The 22517-nt window shown below is 46.9% G+C and overlaps 2 protein-coding genes across 2 annotated transcripts; one reads left to right on the forward strand and one right to left on the reverse strand.

The window, feature by feature from the left end:
- Window positions 1–2617: 2617 nt before the first annotated feature.
- Window positions 2618–14614, forward strand: CLSTN3 (calsyntenin 3). Its single transcript, XM_009080178.1, has 17 exons — window positions 2618–2742; window positions 3686–3881; window positions 4365–4573; window positions 4881–5030; window positions 5665–5850; window positions 6486–6755; window positions 7032–7144; window positions 7224–7386; window positions 8459–8515; window positions 9291–9448; window positions 9631–9779; window positions 10265–10491; window positions 11561–11731; window positions 12342–12487; window positions 12612–12747; window positions 14143–14360; window positions 14444–14614. Exons 1-17 carry the CDS (start codon window positions 2667–2669, stop codon window positions 14612–14614), a joined length of 2796 nt encoding a protein of 931 aa, XP_009078426.1. The 5' UTR covers window positions 2618–2666.
- Window positions 14615–16439: 1825 nt separating this feature from the next.
- On the reverse strand, window positions 16440–19313 carry LOC103807454 (solute carrier family 25 member 33-like; the record flags this gene model as incomplete). The annotated part of the gene is made up of 6 exons (XM_009080179.1): window positions 16440–16639; window positions 16726–17009; window positions 17211–17277; window positions 17891–17991; window positions 18300–18377; window positions 19137–19313. Coding segments are annotated over 6 exons (907 nt in total), but the record flags the coding sequence as incomplete, so codon positions are not given.
- Between the last annotated feature and the right edge of the window lie 3204 nt (window positions 19314–22517).

Here is a 22517-nt window from a genome sequence, read left to right on the forward strand (position 1 = left end):
TGGGACCCTCGGCTGCCCCCCCAGCGGGGCTCTCGAGGGGCACGTTGACCGCTGCTCGTCCATCCATCCGCCCCCGCGGTAGCGGTGCGGCTCCGCGCTGCCCAGCACGTTTTTGTCGGGGCATCTCCGCGGTCCCCGGCGGCTTCGGCTCTCTTCGCCCCTTCGGGCGTCCTCATCGCATCCCCATTCTCTACTTTCTCCATTTGTCATCCTGCCGCTGGTTTTATTTCCATTCTTTCATCTCTTTCTAGCATTACCCTCGCGTTTTCCCCGTTTCCACCCACTTATCTTGCTTTTGTTTAGTTATTGCTGTGTGGATTTAGATTCCCTTCCGTTCCCTTCCCTAGCATGCTGAGAGAGAATGTGTTGTTTCTCCACAGACCCTTGCGGTCTCCAAAGCACATCCCCTATCTCCGTCTTCCAATCCTAGTTCATCCATCCACAATCTGTCAATAGAAATTATTGTAGTTATGTCTTAACTATGCAGGTTGCTTATATGAAAGAGAATTTTATGTGATAAAGGTATAAAGACCCAAACCACCCCAGTGCTACAGCTGGAACGTTCTGAATGCAGATGCTCTCTGAGCATGCAGAGTGATGGAGAAAGATGTAGGTTTCTAGATCTATGGCTGTAGGGGCAGGCGTGAAAGATGCATCTGAGGGGAGTCAGCGCATCAATAACCTGACAGGGTGGGAGAATCTACAAACATTCGAGGGACTCATGAGGGTCTTCAGGGAATGTGACACCTTAGGGTGCTTTCCGTGCTTTGGAAGAGGTAGAGCTACAGGGTGGGTGCACCACAGAGCTGACATTGGCAGGGGCATTTATTTGTGCTGCTCTGGTTCCATGGGGCCCGGTGGCAAGGAAAGGCCCCTTGTGCTCTGGACTCTCTCCCTTGTGAATTTGCACTCAGAAACATCTACCCACCTTTGGCAAATTATTTTAGATTTACAGGAGCTTTCTTGAAGCTGGTGGGAGTCTGTATCCTAAAAATATTCCCAAAATGTTTTTCTAATCTCCCAGAACTCATTTCCTGAGAAATCAGATTGGTGATTCCCAAGTTGCAGGTGGATGCAGCAAAGGATTTATCTCTCTTCCACCAGCTTGTTACCCCAGCAACAGGGTACATTTGGCATTTATAGCTGTGGATTCCCACCTCGGTGGTGTGGCGTATGGACTAGAGCCATAACAGAATGGAATCTGGTGGGCACAATGGAAGGGTGGGGGGAAACGTGGGCATTTGCACACAGGGAGGATTCCACCTGCATACTGAGCAGGATGGATGTTTCTCTGGATTTCCTACGCAATGCTTTATTATCTCGATCAATACGGTGATGGAGAAGTGCCAACCCATGCTCTTTGCTGCTACGCCAGGCTGGGTCTGCCTGCTCTGCCCTGCTGGGGCATCCCACACTGACTTGTGGCCCTGCCTACTGGCCCATCACCCACCTCTGGCAGCATCCCCTGGCCCCAAAATGTGGAAGGGTTTGGTTGTACTGGATAGTGTTCCTTCTGAGTCAACACACCAGGCCATGCCAGTATGGCATTTCAAAGGACACTGCTGCAGAGGATGGATTCACATATTGGAAGTAGTGCCCTTGAGGGGAATGGCTCTGTATCCTACTCCCCACCAGCTCTGAGCCATGCTCAAAGTGTTGCTGGGTTGTAATAAATCTTGGTCTCCAGGGGGTGGGAGAGTGGGGGATTATCTGGGAATGGGGGTTGTAACTAGGCCATGTAATATAATCTCTGAGGCCCATTTGGCAGGGAGTGGGCATGGGGGAGGGTTTTTTAATTTGTAATGATTTTCCTTCTCTCTCCCCTCCTCTCCTCTCCACTCCCCTTCCCTGCCCCCCACCCATTTATTTCTCCCTTTCCCTGCCCCGGAGCCTGTGTGATAAAGATTAATTTGCTATTTCTGGGCCTGTGACATTTTTCAGAGCCTCCTGCTGGCTGCTGCCTCCATGCCAAGCCTGGCTGGGCTCCAGCCAACAGGATTAGCAAGGAGGGGCCAAGGGAGTATGGTGCTCACCATGGATTGGGGAAGGAAGGAGCAAGGGACTCTCAGAGTAGGTTATTATGTGTGTAGGATGGCTGACTGAAAGTGTACCTGAGTACATGTGTGTAGGTTCTGGGCCTTAGTCCAGAGGATGCAAGGCAAAAGGAATAATGGCTGCATGCAAGACTTGGCCCCTGCGGACACCCGAAGGGAAGATGTAGCCTGGATCCTTTAATTATGGCTTCATTGAGCTAAAGGATTTAGCATTTGGAGTCTGTTTCTAGGATCAGTCTACTTCTGCCTTTTGAGTTTACATTTTTTTAGCTGCTCCAGCTTTCCTGTGCACCCAGATGCCTCCACACATATTTCTGATAAGACAGTCGTGAGGAGACCAGAAAGAACACATTGTTTCTGATGAGGTCTCCTAAGAGTAGAAATAAATAAAGATAACTTCTTTCTCCCAACCTATTTTAGACTTCTTTATTTCCAGAGAAGAAGGTGGGAAGGGGTGGTTGTTACTTGTCACTGGGTGATATTCTGCTCTTTTCCTTTTTACTGAATCTGCCATTGGTGGTTAATTCATTCCTGTCCTCTGTCCCTTACCCTAAATCCACCTCAGCGAACAAGCACAAACCCTGGATTGAAGCTGAGTATCAGGGCATCATCATGGAGAATGACAACACAGTTCTGCTCAACCCACCGCTGTTTGCACTGGACAAAGATGCTCCACTGCGCTATGCAGGTAGGTGGGAAACAGCTCGGGGAAGGGTGAGAGGCAGGGAGAGACTTACGAAGAGGCAAAGACAGGGTGACATTCATGCCTGTGCTGAATCCTAGCTCTCTCCAGGAAATGATCACCTCCAAACCTTGTTCCGGAGGAGGTCCCTAGTGAAGTCTGGAGACAATTTGAGCACAGCTTGATTTAGGATGCTGTGAGCTGTTTCCTTAGGAAGAGAAACTGAGGGTGGAGCCAGCTACTTTTTGACGCAGTTCTGCTATTTCCAAAGATCACATGCACAGCGCTGTAAGCCCTGGAGAAAGCTGGTAGGGCACACTTTGTTGGCAGTGCTACATCCCCTCACAGTAAGCACAAATCCCTGAAACAACAGATGAGGCTTTATAAGGGTTGTATTCCTAGTGCTTGCTTAAGTCATACCTGGAGATTCCTCATGCATCCTCCCTTGGCTTTGAGAGAGGAAAAGTGGTCCCTGTCAGCTGAATTTTAGGATTTAGGTGACCCTATCTGCATTTCCCTGCGGTACTCCTATGTGTGTGGGTGGATGAGGCATCGTGGATCTTCATGCTCTGGCTGTCTATCTGCAGTATATGGCCTGTTTTGTGTCCCTGAGGGATGCAAAGAAGAAATAAGGTGGTGCCTCAGTGCTGTGGCCGTGTAGCACTAATGTAGTTTGAGCCTTCTAAGCTCTGATCTTTCCTGATGCTGGTCAGTACTCCTTGGCGTGGGAGTAGTCTCCAGTAGATGGCAATCTGCACCATTTATGGCTCTAAGGCATGGCCTGAGGAGCTCCTAGGGAAATAAAAATTGCTCAAAATGGTGATAATGAAGGAGAATGGAGAGTGTAAGTTAGAAAGGAAGGAAATATTGGAAAGGAAAGCAAGGGGTGTAATGTAGTGTCCTCAGTCCTTTTCTTTCTCCCCTTCCTCTCTGCTTTTGTGCATACCAGGTGAAATCTGTGGCTTCAGGATCCATGGGTCAGGAGTACCTTTTGAAGCTGTGATCCTGGACAAAGCTACAGGTGAGGGGCTGATCCGGGCCAAGGAACCAGTGGATTGTGAAGCACATAAGGAGCACACATTCACCATCCAGGCTTATGACTGTGGAGAGGGACCTGATGGAGCAAACACCAAGAAGTCACACAAGTAAGTCCATGCAGTCATTGCCGTATGTTAAAAAATGTGATCTGTCACAGAAACACAAAGAAAAACTGCTGTGAAAATGCTTCCTTTAGTCAGAAGTATTTTTCTCTAGCTGTGATACTGTAACTCAACATGTTAAGAAGACCCAAAGAGAAATGTTCACTGACTGTCACATGAGTGAATACTCTAGAAATGAGGGCTGTTTGGCAGTAGTGTGTAAAGATGGTGTTTTGTGTTGCCGAATATAGGCAGGTGGTCCAGATTGCATTATTATTCCTTTTGCTCTTTCTTTGGGATTGGAAACCATGGTCCAGGCTCCTGTGTGCCAGTATTACTGCATTGAAACAAAGGTCTCTTTCCTTGTCCTTGCTTTTGACAGCTGCAAAGCAGACTGGTATACTTTAAGGGACTGATTTGCTCTGAAACTTAGGTGGTGTATGACTCCTAATCAGCCCATCCGTTCTTACTGATGTCTCTCTGCATCAGGGCCACAGTGCACGTTCGAGTAAACGATGTGAATGAGTTTGCTCCCGTCTTTGTGGAAAAGCTGTATCGTGTGGCAGTGACGGAGGGAAAGCTGTATGACCGCATCTTGCGTGTGGAGGCCATTGATGGAGACTGCTCACCACAGTACAGTCAGATCTGCTACTATGAGATCCTGACCCCCAATATTCCCTTTCTGATTGACAATGACGGTAAGAATCCATATCTACCATCTGCACATCGGTCCCTCTTTCCTGTGTTGCTCCTTCTCTGCCAGTCTCATTTGCAGGCAGAGCTCTGCTCTAGGAATTTTCTAGCACTGCTGATCCATCCTGGTGCAGAGAAGCTGCAGCCGTTTTGTGGGATAGTATTGCTTGTTACAGAGTGGCACTGGGCAGGGGTACTCAACTGCTTTTTGGTTGGTTTTGTCATTGATCAAAAATAAGAGTAATTTTTAGAAGGAGCATCTTTGAGGTGACTGCCTTTCCTCTTCCTTGATCTCTTTGTTTTGCTATCCAGGGAACATTGAGAACACGGAGAAGCTGCAGTACAGTGGAGATCGTGTCTACAAATTCACGGTGACAGCCTATGACTGTGGAAAGAAGAGGGCTTCTGATGATGCTGAAGTGGAAATCCAGGTGAAACCCACCTGCAAGCCTAGCTGGCAGGGTATGAAACCTCCAAACAGCTATGTCTTCCCTTTCCTTTTCCTTAACTACTACTCAGTCCTGCTCATCGCAAATGTTCATATATACACATATAAATTTGTATGCCTAAATATATGGTTCAGTTTTGGCACCAACCTATCCCCAGCAGGGGATGCAGCAGGCATCTAAGCCTGTTGCAAAGCCACTGAAAGGCAAATTCTAACACTGGAAAGTCATTCCTTGGATTACTCTGAGCTACTATGTGTTTGATAAGGCTCATAGACTGTATTCAATGTAGATTGTGTTGGGGGCTGCTCATCTTGAGGATATTTGGCTTTTCCAGAGGTGTTGTGTGCCTGCAGGTTTACATTAGTCAATAGAAATAAGGGGAAATTGACACAGCTAAATACCTGCTTTGCCTGATAAAAGAGGTTGACCAACCAAGGAGTGATGCCGTACCAGTACTAGCTGTAGAAGCTGAGAACTTGGACTCTGTGCTTCTAGGAAATCTTCCCTTGCACTAATGCAAGGGAAGGAAAAGGCCAAAAATCTCTGTTTCTAAGTGAGTCCATAGATGCCACTTGTGTGTGTGCCAAGTGTTTTGGCCTTGGGTCCTTGGCAGGGCCTAACCCTTCTCTTTCACTCCTCTTCATTAGGCTGGAACAAGAGGATTGAGTACACTCCAGGTGCAGGCAGCCTCGCGCTCTTCCCCACCATTCACCTGGAGACCTGTGATGAGCCTCTGTGGAACATCCAGGCCACGGTGGAGCTGCAGACAAACCACGTGGCCAAGGGCTGTGACCGTGATAACTACTCCGAGAAGTCACTGCGCAAACTCTGTGGTGAATGGTTCTTTCCTGGTCTTGAGGGCAGCTGTGGCACAGCACCCTGCCTCTTCCTCTGGAGATGTTCACAGTGGTAGCTCTGTGCCTCTCACAGCAGAGATGCTGGGGGACACAGTCCTCACATCTGCTGTGGTCAGTGGGGCTGGGAGGACACTTAGCTCGCATGACTGGTTGAGGAGTAATAGGCATTTCTGTCCTTATTTCATAGAATCTCAGAATGGTTTGGGCTGGAAGGAACCTTAGACATTCTCTAGTTTTAGCCCCCTGCCATGGGCTGGGACCTTGTCCACTAGACCAGATTGCACAGAGCCCTGTCCAGCCTGGCCTTGAACACTTCCAGGGATAGGGCATCCACAACTTTCTTGTTTTATAAGGGGCTACTTGTGCTTTCCTTGCTGGGAAGCCAAGGATTTCTGTGCATTGCCCCAGTATACACAGTCTATGGGACTTCCCTCAGCACAGATGGAAAAGTCACCATCCTTCCCCAGATAGAAGGCCTATGGGCAAGCCCCTATCTCCCTGTGCACTGGGACATTACAACGAGCCCTCTAACACACTCTTTATCTGTTCTTCAGTTCTTGAGCTCCTTATTCTCCTGTGCTGACATTGCTGACTCCTTCCCTTCTTGGTAGGTGCTGCTTCAGGAGAGATTGACCTGCTCCCAGTGCCTAGCCCCATGGCAAACTGGACTGCGCGGCTCTCGGTGCACTACAGCCAGGACAGCAGCCTCATCTACTGGTTCAATGGCAGCCAGGCTGCCCAGGTGCCTGTGGTGAATGGGCCGAATGCCCATGAGGGGCTGAGTGACCACTTCACCCTGTCTGTATGGATGAAGCATGCCGTGGTGCCTGGCAAAGGCAGGCGGGAAGAGGAGACTGTGATCTGCAGCACAGTCCAGAGTGGTGAGACTCTTTTCCTGGGATGGTGACACTTCTGCCCACTGCCCCTAACTTGTTAGAAAGGATTGTCCCTGCAGGGGTAAATCTCTTGTGTTCTGGAGCAAGACCTGGGCAGGGATCCCTCCTTAGCTCAGGTGACATTTTTTCTGGGAGTGGTCAAGCCTGATGTGAGCATATGGTGCTGAGTGCCAGTCGTGCAGGGTAGCATGGGCTTCTGGGTTCTGGCTATGAGACTGCTTGGAGGTGTGACCTGTAACTCCCTGTGCTTGTCCCTGGCAGAGGATGGCTACTCACACTATTCACTGACTGTGCATGGCTGCCGGATCGCTTTTCTCTACTGGCCATTGCTGGAAAGTGCAAGGCCTGTGAAATTCCTCTGGAAGCTTGAACAGGTGAGTAAGTTTTTGCCTCGTCCCCACATCCTTTCTCCTTCTGCCCTTTGCTTATTCCTCCCTTTGCTGTCTGCTGTAGGTCTGTGATGATGAATGGCACCATTATGCCCTCAACCTGGAGTTCCCCACTGTCACACTCTATGTGGACGGTGTCTCTTATGACCCTGCCCTCATCCACGACAATGGCCTCATCCACCCGCCACGGCAGGAGCCCTCACTCATGATCGGAGCCTGCTGGACTGGTGAGTGCCCACTCCCCAAACCATGCTGTTCCCGTACAGAAAGCAAGAGGATGGAAGGAGAGCCAGAAAAGGTGAAAGAAACACCACCTAATACTAAATGATGCAAACCACATTGCAGCTCTCTTGTCTCCTTGGCACCAAAGCCAATGAGGCTCCTTCCTTCCTTAGGGACCAAGGTAATAACAGCTCAGGGAAAAGTGCCACTGATAGCTTCATGGACAACAGCTGTAGAATATGCAATGGATAACCAGCTTTTGGGCAGAGGAGAGTTGGAACTCTGTACCTCATTCAGGCACTGGCATTTCTATCAAAGCCTTTCACCAGAAAGCAGGCAGTACTATTTATGCTGCTGATTGTATTGATGGGGATTTCTGTGTCTTGAGGGTCTGTATGAAAGAGGCACAAATCATTCTGTACAGGAATTGGGTTGGAAGATAAAAATCAGATTAGGAACAAAGTTAGACCACTACCAGATTAAAACCTGTTCTGTGGACATGTTAGGCTGCATATCCCAGGTCTTTCAGTTCTCCTGCAAGACTGAAGCAGGACAAAATGAAAGGAATTTGCCTGCTGCTTGCCTTCACTCTGGCAGAAATTTCTAGCAAGATCACATCTTTACTGTAGTACTGCTTCTCCCAGGTCGGAGATCTTCCCACAGCTCTGTGCTCCTGATTGGCTTTTTTTGCAGACAACAAATTATTAATCAGCTTGGCACCACCTTCTGGAACCATCTGAGTTTCAAAGGGGTGTTGAGAATGTGGCTTGTTGTGAACATGGCTAATTCCCAAAATAGATAACATTGGGAAATGATTAAGAAAACCAAATTCTATGCTTTCTCCCTTAAATCAGTTACTTGTCCTGCTGTCTCACCATCCCCTTCATGAGAGGGACTTCGGCCTTGTTCATCTGTGATGTACTGTCTCTAGGGTTGAAGGGTGCACTACTTGGTACAGAGCTGTTCTTTTGGACTGGCCAGTACAGGCACTTGTATAGGCACTTGTATAGGTACTGCTTTCCCCCTGTAACTACCATATTCCAATGCCTTATTGGTTGTCTGGATGCTCTTTTGCAGAAGAGAAAAACAGAGAGAAAAACAAAGGAAGTGAGAACTCTACTGATAACATACAAGGTAGGGAAAAGAAAGAAGATAGTTCGCTTTCCCTCTTGACTGTGCATGACTATCACTTCTTGCATGGTGCCTTCCCTCATACAGCTTCCCCAGTATTGTCCTGCCACCTCCCACTGTCTTGGGAGAAAACCCCTTATTTGGCAGATGGTCCTTGATACCTGTGGAGCATGAAAAGGCTGACGGAAGGACTGCAGCCTGCTTTGAGGGAGAGAGTATGCTTTTCATATGGAGAAAGATTCCTCATGCCTGATCATTAAAGCTAGTCTCTGAAGAACACAATAGCCATTAGAGACATCAGAAGATGTCACCTCATCCCTAACTATCTATGGAATGTATAGTTTCTTTTACAAGCCCTCACAGGAAGCAGAATGAGAAGGGGACAAGAAATTGTTTCCGTCTGGCATTCAGCAGTTTGGCAGAAACTTCTCTATGCTACCCATCATTCACTGCCCTAGTCTTTCTGTTGGTCTGTTTTTCTTGCTTTCCCCCATCTGGAATTCAAAAAATCATCATCCTCTTTCTTCAACATCCTCTGTCTTCTTGTTGTCTTTGCTTTTCCGTGTCCTGTGCAACCCTCTGTCTCTCTCTCCTTGCCTTAACATCTGTATGTCTCTCACATTATTGCTTTTGTTGTCTAGGCTTTTCCATGTCCATGCACCCCTCTGTCTCTCTCTACCTCCTTTACATCTGTATGTCCCTCACACTGTTGCTTTTGTGTTTTTGCTCTTTTCCTCGCCATGTCTCTCACACCCTCCACCTCCCATGTTTCCCTCAGGAGATCCTCTGTCGATACACCACTACTTCCATGGTTACTTGGCTGGCTTCACTGTGCGCCCTGGTAGCTTGGAGAGCCGCGAGGTTATTGAATGCCTGTATGCCTGCCGTGAGGGGCTTGATTACAGTGACTTCGACAGTCTGGGCAAAGGGATGAAGGTATGCCCATCTGCCCAGCTTGCATGGGTCTCCTCCACTCTCCTCCCCAGCCTTGCTTCCCAGGACTTTGCCTGCTTCCACACCTCAGACACCTCCCCACCTTTCTCCTTTGTGTCTCTCTTAGCGTGGTCTCTTGGCATTTGCCAAGAAACCCTGAGTATTTTCTTCTCTTCCACTTGTAGGTTCATGTGAACCCCTCTCAGTCCCTGCTGACCTTGGAGGGTGATGATGTGGAAACCTTCAACCATGCAATCCAGCACGTGGCTTACATGAACTCACTGCGCTTTGCTACTCCTGGGGTCCGTCCACTCAGGCTCACCACTGCTGTCAAGTGAGTGGGTAAAGCAGCACCTCTGGCTAAGTGCAGCAAGAGGGTTACCTTTCTTTTGACTAAAATTGCACTCATTCACCTTGTATTTTAATTCTAATTGATGGTCTCAAAATGGGTCAAAGTCTTCCTGAAAAGAAATATTAAAGTATCCAATACCCAAAATGGATACTATATTACTGATTCTTGGAATCTGTCTAGGTAGCAGAACTTCTGCCTTCACTTGTGGTGTTCCAGGCATGTGGGCTGGTTTTAATTTTCTGTGGTGTGTGGATGTGACCTGTTTCAAGTCACCTGAAACCCAGTGGTGTCATTTCTACCACACGTCTCTCTGTCTTGCACAGCAGGCTATAGGGAAGCTTTAGGAAGACTACCAGAAAAGGGATGTTCTCTTCACTGGAATTAATGGGCAGGAGGTGTTCTTTTATAATAATATTGTTGCTGGTGGAAGCTTGGGCCAACTAATGCTTTCTACTGCTCTCCTTCAGGTGTTTCAGTGAGGAGTCTTGTGTCTCCATTCCTGATGTGGAAGGCTATGTTGTGGTGCTACAGCCTGATGCCCCCCAGATCCTGTTGAGTGGCAGTGCCCACTTTGCTCATCCTGCATCAGACTTTGAGGCTCCTGATGGGATCCCCCTGTTCCCCAACCTCCAGATCACCTGCTCTATTTCTCACCAGGTGGAGGCCAAGAAGGATGAGAACTGGCATGGTACTGGTGAGTGGAGTACAGGGTGAGGCATGAGACAAACTGAAAAGACCTGCAAGAGTTGTGGTCCTGCAGAGGAAGTAGAGCCCCTATAATTACACCTGAAAGAGAGAGTTTACAAATATAGAAGCAAGGCACATTGTCTGTCAATATGTAGGCTAATCGGTTCTTATCCCTTTCTGCTCCTCCCTGTACTTTTTCTATCCACCCAGTTCCTTTGCCTCACTCTCTCCTCATTCTTTCCCAGCCTACTCATTCCTAATCCCTTTTACATTTTACCTACATTTCTCTCTATTGAATCCAGCACTGGATGATGTACTGCCTGTTACCCTCTTCACCCCTGCACTTAGTCAATCTCCTCCTACTTCCTTCTCTTCTGCTTTTTCTCCTTATTTCTTGCCCTCTCCCATCTCTTCTTGTCTCTCTTATTCCTATGAATTCTCCAGTCAGTTTCTTCACACCCTGTAATATCTTGTTCTTCAATTTCTCTCCATCATCCTCAGATTATTTGTATGCATGACATGTCCTTTCACTTCTTTCTCTTCTGGTAATGGGATTTTTTGCTCCTAGTTTTCTGTTCAGAAGCTTTGTCTTTCCTCTTACAATGATGAGTTCCTGGACTTAGAGCAGATTGGTCTCAGTCCTCCTGAAAGCAGTTAGTTATTGAATGTGATTGCCATTTCAAAGAGGATCTTGGCTATGGTAACCCGCAGTCATGAGGCAGGGAAAAGCTTTCAAAAACATGTAGGGCCTGGGAATGTGTGAGCGTTGTTCCTAATCTGCACATTGTCAACGGAGTCCTTACAGCCAAGATGTGTTATCATGAAACAGTCTGATAATAGTATGTTTTTCCAAAATAAAGTGACTTTATTATGTGCATAAATAATGTAATTAGAACCACATGGACTCCTGCAACAAGTAATTGGACTGACAGTGATTTTACTCAAGGTCAGTGCTAGCCAGAGGAGAAGTAATTGTGTATGACGTGAGCACTTTTAAGTACCACTCTGAGTAACTCCTGGCTTCACTAATGGCTGTTTGGCTTTCTGGCCATGTCTTCTTTCCATTTGCATCTCAGTGACAGACACACGAATGTCAGACGAGATTGTGCACAACCTGGATGGCTGTGAGATCTCATTGGTAGGAGATGACTTGGACCCAGAGAGGGAGTATCTGCTCCTGGATGGGGCACTGCTGCAGCAGCGTGGCCTAGAGGTTGTTAACACCTCTGCCTACCTGACCATCACAGGTACGTCTTTTCCTTGGTCTTGGCTGTTTAATTATGCCTCTCTCACTGCCTGTCAGGCATCACCGGGAGAACCGCTTAACCTGGCGTTAGAGATGTGTTGGTGTATTTTGTGACACTCTGAGATGTAACCATTTGTTGAACTCCTGGCTTTTGAAAGTCCCAGGCCATGTCCTTGAGGAGGTGGCTTCTCCTCCAGCATATAGTACTGGGTAATGGTGTCTGAGCTCGCACCCAGGTTTGTATCACTCCTCCTGGCTTACTTCTTGGGGTTTGGTGTTCTCAGGTGTCAGCAGAAGTTTGTGTGACATGACTGCGGGACAGCACATCCCACAGCTTGTGGACTGGTACAACGCTATTGTACTCTCCAGAACTTAACAGGGCAGTTGTTCTTGATTCTTCCTTCCCTTCCACTTGTTTTAGCAATGCAAGTGGGGATTTCATCAGGTTCTTAGCAGCCAGCTCCATCTCCAAGCCCTTCCTTAGATTAATGAATACAGCATTGCCTTGGGTCTCTCTATAGCTTCTTAGTTGCTGCAGGATTATTATGTCAGATGACTTTGAAGCAGGAGCTTCCTCACTCCACACCCCACACCAATTGTCCTCATTTCAGGTGTGGAGAGCATTGCGGTTTATGAGGAAATACTACGCCAGGTCTCGTACCACATCAACCATGGTGCTGCTCTTTATGAAAGGAAGTTTCACCTGTCCTGCACTGAGATGAATGGACGCTACTCCAGTAACGAATTTACTGTTGAGGTACAAGATCAATACATGCACATACTCTGCATGCATGAAGAGGACATGGTGGGTGGGAATAGACACAGCACAGTATGTACCATGAACACAGGGGTAACTCCTTCTCACTCTGGTCTTTCTGCAGGTGAATGTCCTCCACAACATGAACCGAGCTGCTCATCCTAACCATATGCTGAGTTCACAGCAGTTTGTGCACCGAGGTCATCATTTACCCCCAGAACTGTCTGGGCACAGTTTGGCAAGCACCCATAACAACCCAAGTATGTAACACTATCTTTTGGGCTTATTCCTTTAGGTCAGGATGCTCATCTTCTGATATCCTGGCAGAACCTATAGCAGAGGATTCCTTTCAGGTTCCCTGTATCTCATTATACTGTCCTGTCCCACCTGACATATGCCAATGGACTGCAGTCTGTGTCAAATTTTGTCTTAGAGCACAGTGCAACAATCCTCCTCTCGTGGTGTATTGTTTTCTTGATGTAGAAGCAGTCCAAAAACACTTGAGAGGTAAAAGAACAACCATAAGATGGATGGTTTAATTCATGTACCTTGCAAATGTGCTATACAGGCTATGTAAAGTAATTTCAGAAAGAAGCTTCAACAGCAGGACAGAAACAATTGAATCAAGACTGCCACTTCTCTGAAAAAAAAGATGGGACTAAGTGGTGGTTTGCAAAGCAGAAAAATACAGGAGATGGCATCACACAGACAAGAGGATTCTTGCTCCCAAAACAGAGGAAACCTAGACTAGATGTTGGTTTGTGTTGACAGCCCTGTGCCACAAGCATGACCACAGTCCAATAAGCTCCTGTTAGGCTGTGAAAGCTCCAGGACTTGTTACAGACAGTTTGGTCTCATGTTGTAGGGAACAAACAAGGCAGCCTTCTGCAGCAGCTGATCCCAAGGTGGTCCAGTCCTGCAGCTGGCACTGCAGGGACAGCCTATGTATATGGCAGCCTTTGCCACTCCCTTGCCCAGCTCTGCCCAATCGCAGCAGAAAACTTGTCCCTCTTGCACAGAACCACCCATAACAAATCCATGGAGGGCCTGGATAGATTTTGCAGGGAAGGTCATTTTCCAGGGAGTTAAGGCTCAGACTACAGGCCTAAAACAGACATGTGGGAGTTGGGGTAAGGGTCTTAGATGAATTTCAAGTTTTCTTCTGTGGAGAAGCCAGGCTTTTACCATGGCACTAATTAGAAGCTCATCATAGCTTTCACACTGTCTGCCCCATGTGCAATGCAGGCATCTTTTGGCTTCCTGCTTTCTCTACTGCTTACACAGAAATCACACCCTCTGACAATCATTCTTAAGCCCTTAAAGGCTCTCCCCAGCACACATTTCTCTCTCCCAAGAGGGGGATACAAATAGTTGCTGGTGAATTCTGGAGACACAGATGTGCAGAGCCTACAGGCCAGTCCAACATCAGAGGATGCCTGGACCTAGGCATCCTGGAAAACCATGCAGGCCTCAAGAGAAAACACAGCAGCTGTGGGCAGGAACTGCCTGTACGCAAGGGAGCAAAAAAGTCAGGACATGTTTGTGCCCAGACCAAAAACCCAAGTTCTGCCCAGGAATCTCAGTTCCTGCATGTCAGGTTGGAAATGCGTGTTTCTGTGATAGACTCTAACCACACCTTCTTTCTTTCTTCAAAGTGGTCCCCAGTGCTGCCACTGTCATCATTGTGGTGTGTGTGGGCTTCCTGGCACTTATGGTGATCCTTGGCATCCTGCGCATCCACTCCCTGCACCGACGGGGAGTGGGGCAAGAGGTCCCTGGGGCTGCTGAATCAGGGCACACCAGTGCTGGAGGCAAAGAGAGTGACATGTTCTGGGATGACTCGGCTCTCACCATCATAGTCAACCCCATGGAGGTGAGGAGCAGCCACAGTGGCTGGGGCTGGGCGGGCAGCTGTGTTGCCAGATCCTTCCCTTTACCCCTGTCTCAACTCCCCAGTCCTACCAGAGCTGTCAGGAGAGGGCAGCAGGAAGCAGCAAGGGCAGAGCTGGTGAGGGCATGGAGGATGATGAGGACAGCACCGACTCGGAGACACCCGACTCCCCGGACAGCAATGACGTGGATGATCAACACATCATCGGCAAAAGCAATGTCTCTCACCGCTACTAGGAGCTTTAAAACACCAGTCCAGTGGATCTCCCCTAAACATATGGCTGGAAGGAAGAGGTGTCTTACTTTAACTTCTTCCTTCCCCCACCGTGTACACATGTGCTCCTCTCTCATTTGTCATTTCTGCCTCCCCTGTTCCTTCATCTTCTGCCATTCTCATTGTGGACATTACCCACATTATTGACCCCCCATCTGGCTCTCTAGAAACATGTGTTAAGGGCACTTACACATGATTGTGGTACAGTTTGAACTATGATGCAGAAGGAGGGGCTTGGAAAGAACAGAAATTTGAAGGGTGGAGCCAGCCATAGGGCTCAGAGTGGGGTCTCTCACTCCCTCTCCCCAGATTATATATATATATATTGTATATTTTTTCAATGTTGTCATTTGAGGTTTATTCTCGTTTCATGCAAAAAAGCCCAAACAACCAACAAACCACTGCAGCTTGTGTCGCTTTGTAAAATTGTCAATACTCCTGAACTAAATGAATGAAGGTAAGAAGGATGAGGAAACAAAGTGGATTTTAAAATAAATGGATTTCAAATAAAATATTCAGGGCTTCTGCAGTTTTTCACTACAAGCAGGGAAAGAAACAGTAGCCTCTACGGTGAGGCTGGAGGTTGCCCAGAGCATGTGTTTACTGAAATTACTGCCTTATCTTGGGGAAGGGTTACATTTTTTAGCATATGTGTTGAAACAAAAAACCCACATAACTCCTGACCCTATTCCCCTGCCTTCTGAGAGTCAAAATACTCTTTGTAAACACAATGTAGCCTTCCCCAGGACACAGGGCTAGGAACCCACAGAGGAACAGAAGGCACCCAAGCCTGTTACAGGCAAATGTAGCACATGCAGCAAACTGAATTATTGATTACAGGAAAAAGGCTCTTTCCATACACTTTCATTTCATCTAAAGAAATAGGCCAAATCCTCAGCTTCATCCATCTGCCTTCCTTACCAGCATGAAAGGGTATTTTTCATACCAGGGGTTCCGACTTGTAGAAGAGCCCCAGCACTTCTGAGGGAAGGAGGTGTCCTCCTCTTTCTCTTGAGAAAGGAGGGGATGGAAACACAGCAGATACTGGCAAAGCACGTCTCTGAGCCCAGCAGTAGCATGAATTGTTAAGGTAGTGCTTCATAGCAGGTTGTGCTTCTTCCCCTGATCTACTTGGTCTGATTAGTCAGAGCCTGCAAGACGAAATGGGGGCTATCAGCTGCTTGACATGTCTTGGGGCAATGGCTGCACCATGTTAAGGACCCAAAGGAAAATTCTGCAATTTGCTGGCAGCCAAGGTTGAGAAATACTCCTTTAGGGGCAAGAAGGCAGCACAGCAGGTGAGAGTGGAAGAGCTCATCTGAGGGCATGAAAGGTTGCAGCACAAGATCTCTTCTTGCTGCGGTTCTCTGAGATGTCTCAGCTCTAGTCTGTCTTCATGTCCTGCTGTGCCCATGTATGGTTGTTACTGGGTCCAAAAGAAGTGAATATGCTGATGCTAAGATACTCTTATGCTTTCTGTTCTGTCTTCTTCCTAGTAAGTTCAATGCCCTTGTTTCATACCAGGAAATTTACAACAGGCACTGTCAAACCAGTGCCCTGACATCTTGAAGCACTGGAATAATTCAAGTCTCCAGAAAGAAGAAAGGCTACATTGTGCATGTGGAGAAAAAAAACTTGGCACAAAATAGTCTTATGTCCTGAGAATGCCTGACCCAGTTCTGACCTGTGATGAAAAGCACCACCTATCAGAGCACTGAAAAAGACCAGGTCTCAGGACCATGAGTCCCTGTACCTCTACAGCAGCCTCAGCCAGGTGCTACAGCATGCTTACAAGGTGGAAGAGGCCAAATATACAATGCCTTCATAGGTAGCCATCATGATAGCTGCGTTTGGGATCTGGCGGATCAAATGAGCCAGGAGCCCTCGGTATAATGCTGGGGGTCCCTCTTCATGGACCACAAGCTGCAGAGTCTGTAGAAAGGAACGGTATCGTGACCCTTCTTCTCGCAACCGTGTCCGAATGACTTCTGGAAAGACAAGAAGGAAAGCAATATGTTAGCAGATAGATCCTCCCATCAAAGGTAACAGAAGCAAGGAGAGTGGACTCACTCACCATGTGGATATGCAATGCATGAAGCACATGCTTTGGAGACAGCAGCAGCACCCATTAGTCCAAAGAAATCATGGTTGTTTGTTGAAAGTGTGAGTGGTGGGGAATGGGAAAGATGGTTGTTTCTCAGCTGCTGTTTCAGTGCTTCATAGATGACAAAGTGTATGATGGTCTCTGACACTCCAGCATAGGAGGCAGTGATACCTCGGTAAAATCCACGAAAGCCTTCAGTGCGGTACACGTGCATGGCACATTGGAGAGCATTGCTGGCCATCTCGCCCTTCACCCTGTAAAGAGGAGCGAGGGTTAGAACAGCACACTGCTCCGCTGACCTAGAATGCAGTTGTGAACACAACTGTAAGACTCTTCCTCAGCATGTCTTGAAGACATGTTCTGATGGCAAGTCACAGACCCCTCCCTACCCAAGCCCGCTCCCAAACCAGTCCTGATGTGATGTGGAGTGGCTCTGCATTGCTAGCCTGCTTTACCTGGCTTCCAGCTGCATCCTGGTTTTCACTAACCAGATTGGGTTGGTGAGTGTGGCCGAGCTAATGCCTGGAGAACAGAAGAGGAAGACAGCCATGAGCACCAGGATCACGCTGACAGTGCGTGATGAGGTGGTGATCTATCAGCTCTCTGAATTCTGCTTGGCAAGCTGCAGGCATTTGCAATTTGAGAATGACCTTGAGAAGAGATATTTAGGGCAGACTATTTGATTCTCCTCCTCCCCCATTCCAGCCTTTGTCTGGTGGTAATTAGCTACTCTGCCTCCAACAAAACGCTACTGCACACCCTGGTGTTACAAAGTGGCAGGAAACAACGGGCTAAATTTGCAAGAGATGAGGATTTTGTTAGAGAACTGGCACATATCATGAGAAATGATTCTGTGAGTGGTCTAAATTACACATTGCCTTCTTCCTCTCATGGCTGAATGCAGTTCTTTTCCTGATAGCAGCTGAAGGGGTAAAGACTAGACTTGAAGAAATGAGCCTAAGAAGAATGAAGAGTGAGAAAATATTTTGGTTACCCAAGGAACTCACTTCTCTAGGTGTGAGAAAACTTCAGAGAGTGAGCAGGACTGATGGGAACAGCAATGGAGAAGGAATGAAACCTGTTTACACTTGCAGACAGAAGGATCCCTTGGCTCCTTGAAAAAGAAGAGGCTCACCTGCACAGGTTGCTGCTAGTATGTGTACTTTCTTGGACTCCGGTACAAGGACAGCATTGAGCCTCTCCTTAGCACTAGAATAGGCAGCAAAATATATAGCCCTGGTTGGAAATAAATACAAAAGAGGTTACAGCTCACCTATGAGGAGCAGAGACACTGCTGTGGGGTCTCATTCCAACTTTTCTTACTTCCCACACAAGTTAGTCTAATGTGACATCAGGTCCTATTTATACTAGGCCCACAGCAATCATCTTCTCTTAATACTACGATCAGAAGCTCCAGAAAACATCTGTGTGAAGGGGCACATGGGCACAAGACCCAGACTGCTTTCAGAATATGGAGCAATGGCTATCACAGAGGTCCTTTGAAAAGCGTACAGCATCAACTATCCTCAGGGAGCAGTACTCACCGTGAAGGAGCCACCCCAGCGAGGTTTGGACCCAGACCTCGGAACAAGGATCGCAGGCCTTCCTTCTCAAGGATGGCCCTACAGAAGGAAATGAACAGAGAAATCAGCAGAATAACTAAGGTGAGGGCTCTCCTGTTTCTCCTCTTTCTTTGTTCTTCAGCACTTGTAGCATCTTCTACTCACTTCACATGTTATCCTTTTTCTGCCCTACTCTCCTTGGCTTTCCAACCACTTCTCTCTTCTTCAGTCATAGAATCATAGAATGATTTGGGTTGGAAAGGATCTTAAAGATCATCTAGTTCCTAACCTCTGCCATAGGCAGGGACACCTTTCTGTTTCTCCTCTTTCTTTGTTCTTCAGCACTTGTAGCATCTTCTACTCACTTCACATGTTATCCTTTTTCTGCCCTACTCTCCTTGGCTTTCCAACCACTTCTCTCTTCTTCAGTCATAGAATCATAGAATGATTTGGGTTGGAAAGGATCTTAAAGATCATCTAGTTCCTAACCTCTGCCATAGGCAGGGACACCTTTCACTAGTTATTTCTTTTCTTTTATTTCTTCCTATTCTTGCTGACACCATACTTCTGGGACTGATCAAATCACTAGCTGAGAAATTTCTCACAGTCCCCAAAGCTGCCTTGGAGACTCAAAGCACAGATCAGTGGTAAGAAGTAGATGTACCTGTCCTCTGATGAAGCTTTCTATAGCACTTGTGATTTCCAGAGCCTCAGCTCAAATGCTGCTTTCATCTCTCCCTCTTTCCCCTCACCCCCTCTACCCAATGGCTAACTGTCACCTCCCCGGTGCCAACATGAACATTGCCCTATCCTACTCACCTCAGCAACTTGAGTACTCCAGGAGATGGTGGGTTGGGATTTGTCAGCCTCACACTCATCCCTGGCAGCTGTATCTCTGAGAGGCACAGAGGCCGCAGTGTCTGCTGAGATGACTGTAGACGTGTCTTCACCACTTCCAGGGGACAGGTCAGAATGGCTCCAGCTGTGCCACCACATCTAAGGCATAACACCATATTTAAGAATGATCTCTATGCCATAATAGTGCAATAATTCTGACCCTGCTTGTCCACAACCTATCCCCTCTATGAGAGGAGGTTAGGTACTCCAGCCTGTGTCACACATGTCCTCCTGCTCTGACACTGATTAACATAATAAATAATGACTGAGCTTGGGACATCATCTGGCAGCCTCACTCTGAAACCTTACTCAGTATTTGAGACAAACAGTCCCAAGTCCATAGGGACTCAGCAGTCCCCATGAGCAAACATTTCTGCTGTCCAGCCTCATGCAATGCCTTCTGCTGAGATCACCAGGCACCATGTCTCACATCTTTTCTCAACTGCACTGGTTCAGAGAGGGGCAGCACAAAATCCTCCCACCCCTCAGCCTGCCTGTGTCTTCAGCCCATGACCCATTCAGCCCCACATTTGAAAAGCCCTGTAAACCAGATCTGTATTTTCTGCCAACAGCAGGCCTGGGTTCACCCCAAGCCTGACTTGCTTAATGAAAGAGGACCCTGACCTTCAGCAGACAGAAGCTATTTTTGGAACTCGTGAACCATCACCGTCAACCAGTTTAGTCACACCACAGGAATGCTGAAAGGACACATACCCCCCCCTTTTTCCCCTTCTACCACCCAGGGACAAGTCAGAACCAATCCATTCAGTTCTCAGCTTCTGCCTCTTCAGATCCTTTGACTGATAACTCTGTTCTTCTAGAGGATGCTTAGTACATAACACCTGCTACAGCCAAAGTTGCTTTGTTTCACAAAGCTGAGCAAACATTACAACAGGACAACATTTAGAGAAACAGTTGCTTGGTATACTAAAAATTTTTAGCTCTAACAGTGCATAGAGGCACAACTTCATGTAATGTTCTCTTAATATCTCATTCCTTCAAGAAGGCCCTACCTGAGATGCTCAGGATATGAATTCAAACCCATGCTTTCAGTATACAGAAAGGTTTCTTGAGTTCAAGTTCCTCAAGCTACTGATACATATAGATAATACAAAAGAATTATAAAAGCAATAATAAGAGTTAAAGAAATTGTCACTCCTTATCATGGTGGTAATTTAATCAGCCATAAGAGAGTCTGAGGTGAAGGGGGACCTCTGAGCCACTATGGCTTAATGGCAAAGACTAAAGAGGAGCAAAGACCAGTGACTAAACAAAGTTAAGGAAAGGAAGTGTACCAGTTGTTCAAAACTAGAAATCTCAACATGATGTCTTACATGCACTACATGATGATACAGCTGCTCACAACATATGAAAGCATAATTCTTCTGTTTCAGAAGATATGGAAAATTATGTGCCATTACTCTAGAAGCAGGAACAAAAGCAATTCCTGCGAAATATGATGAAGAGCAGCAGTTGACAACCAGTACAACATGTACTCTCAGAGCAAAGCAGTAGCAAGAAAAGCTAATTGAAGAAGGCAGATAATTTTACCTTAGAAAACAGTACTTGCCTCTTGATCTTGCTTTCACATTTTAAAAGGAAAAATTGAAAGTTTGAGGTGACAGAAAAAGAGGATTAGTTGAGAAATACGAAAATCACCATTAAAATTTTTTCACTGATCTGAAAAGTGTATAAACTGATGCACAGATGTGACAAGGTTTACTGCTAATTCACATTTTAGCTCTCACTTAGTCTGGCCCAAAACTGAGATGGCTTGAAGATCTTCATTTAAGAATAGCAATGCAAGGTCAGACAAATCTGCAGCTAAATCAGACTGCATCCTAGGACATGGGAAAATAAAGGTCACCTGCAGAAGAGTAGGAGATATACTCATGTCCAGAACACTTACAGCAATTTTCAGTTCAGAGATTTCCTCAGCTAGAAATGTTGACTTGCATTTAATAGCCCTCAACACATTCTTTTTCATTCATCTTTTAAAAATGCTTTCTAGACATATATAAAGCCCTTACCCTCTACTATCCTGCAGCAAGGAGTCTCAGTGTTTAATCACACACTGTGCTAAGAACTAGGCTCTTGCACTAGTTTTGAAGAAACCTCTCAGGTTTCATTGGATGGTCCCCAGTTCTTGCACAAGAAGATAAAGTGAACAACTGTTCCTTCGTGAACGAGATCCTGTTTCACTACGTTAAACAATAATATTAACTATATACTGCAGCAATAAGCTGAACTTCTCATTCATCTTTTATTTACCTTATTCATCCCTTGGGTTTTAATTTGAGGATTATTGCTTAATGGACAAGGACACAACACTGACAAAAGTTCCCACTAGTGACATTCTTGTCACTGGCCAAACTCTCATAGTTTTTCAGGAACCATGGCAGAAAATGAGAATTGGGAGGAGTTTGAGAAGAAAGCTGAGAAAAAAAGAGTATATTAAGAAAGGCTAAGATGACTATATAGTTCAAAGGATAAATTAATAATTAAGAATAACATATACAGAATAACATTGGGAACAGAGAGGACAAGTACATATAAACAAAGATTGACATAGCACAATTGCATTGGCTGCAGAAAGCTGGAAATTTACTGTTTAACAGCAATTAAATTATATGCCTTATTGGACAAGCTGTATCACAGGCTTCACTGTCTCACAGACTTCAACAGGCTGGTAGAATTTGGAAGGGGATTAGGTGGTTGCCTAAGCAAGGGAGTTCTGCAGTTACTCAGCAAAGTCCAGAGGACCACAATATCTTCTGCTTTAGGGCATCATAAACTTTAAGCTCATTGTTTTGAGACTGTAAAGAGAGGCAGGATGAAATGCCATGTAAGAAGGGACTTGCTCAAGGGCATGCGTCGAAATCAGAGGCACTGCTGGGATCCAAACATCTGACTCACCAGAATCAGCCGCACTATTTAAAGCCAGAAAAGACACACAGGAATCTCAGCCATGCCATGATGGAGAGTTGGCTGCCCTCTCAAAGGCATGGATGCTTGACCACTCGCTCCACTGAAGAAGCCTCGTGGTGCCTCTTACTGCCCCGGTCAGTCCTGCTTCCCTTGACCCTCATTCTCAGCAAGCTCAGGCTGGATGAAAAGCCTCCCGTTCTTCCCAAACCGCGGAGCCAGACATTGACCCCGGCGCTACGTGGCTGTGCCATAGCAATCAGCCCACATTCGAACCCGGCACGGCCAAGAACACGCGGCTGAGGACCGTAGGGCACAGGCAACGCCCGGAGCAGGACAGGGCAAGGAGCTCTTCGGCAGCTGCTCCTGGATCTGCCG

Source organism: Acanthisitta chloris, unplaced genomic scaffold, assembly GCF_000695815.1.
Source record: "Acanthisitta chloris isolate BGI_N310 unplaced genomic scaffold, ASM69581v1 scaffold12878, whole genome shotgun sequence".
In the NCBI taxonomy this organism is placed as follows: domain Eukaryota; kingdom Metazoa; phylum Chordata; class Aves; order Passeriformes; family Acanthisittidae; genus Acanthisitta; species Acanthisitta chloris.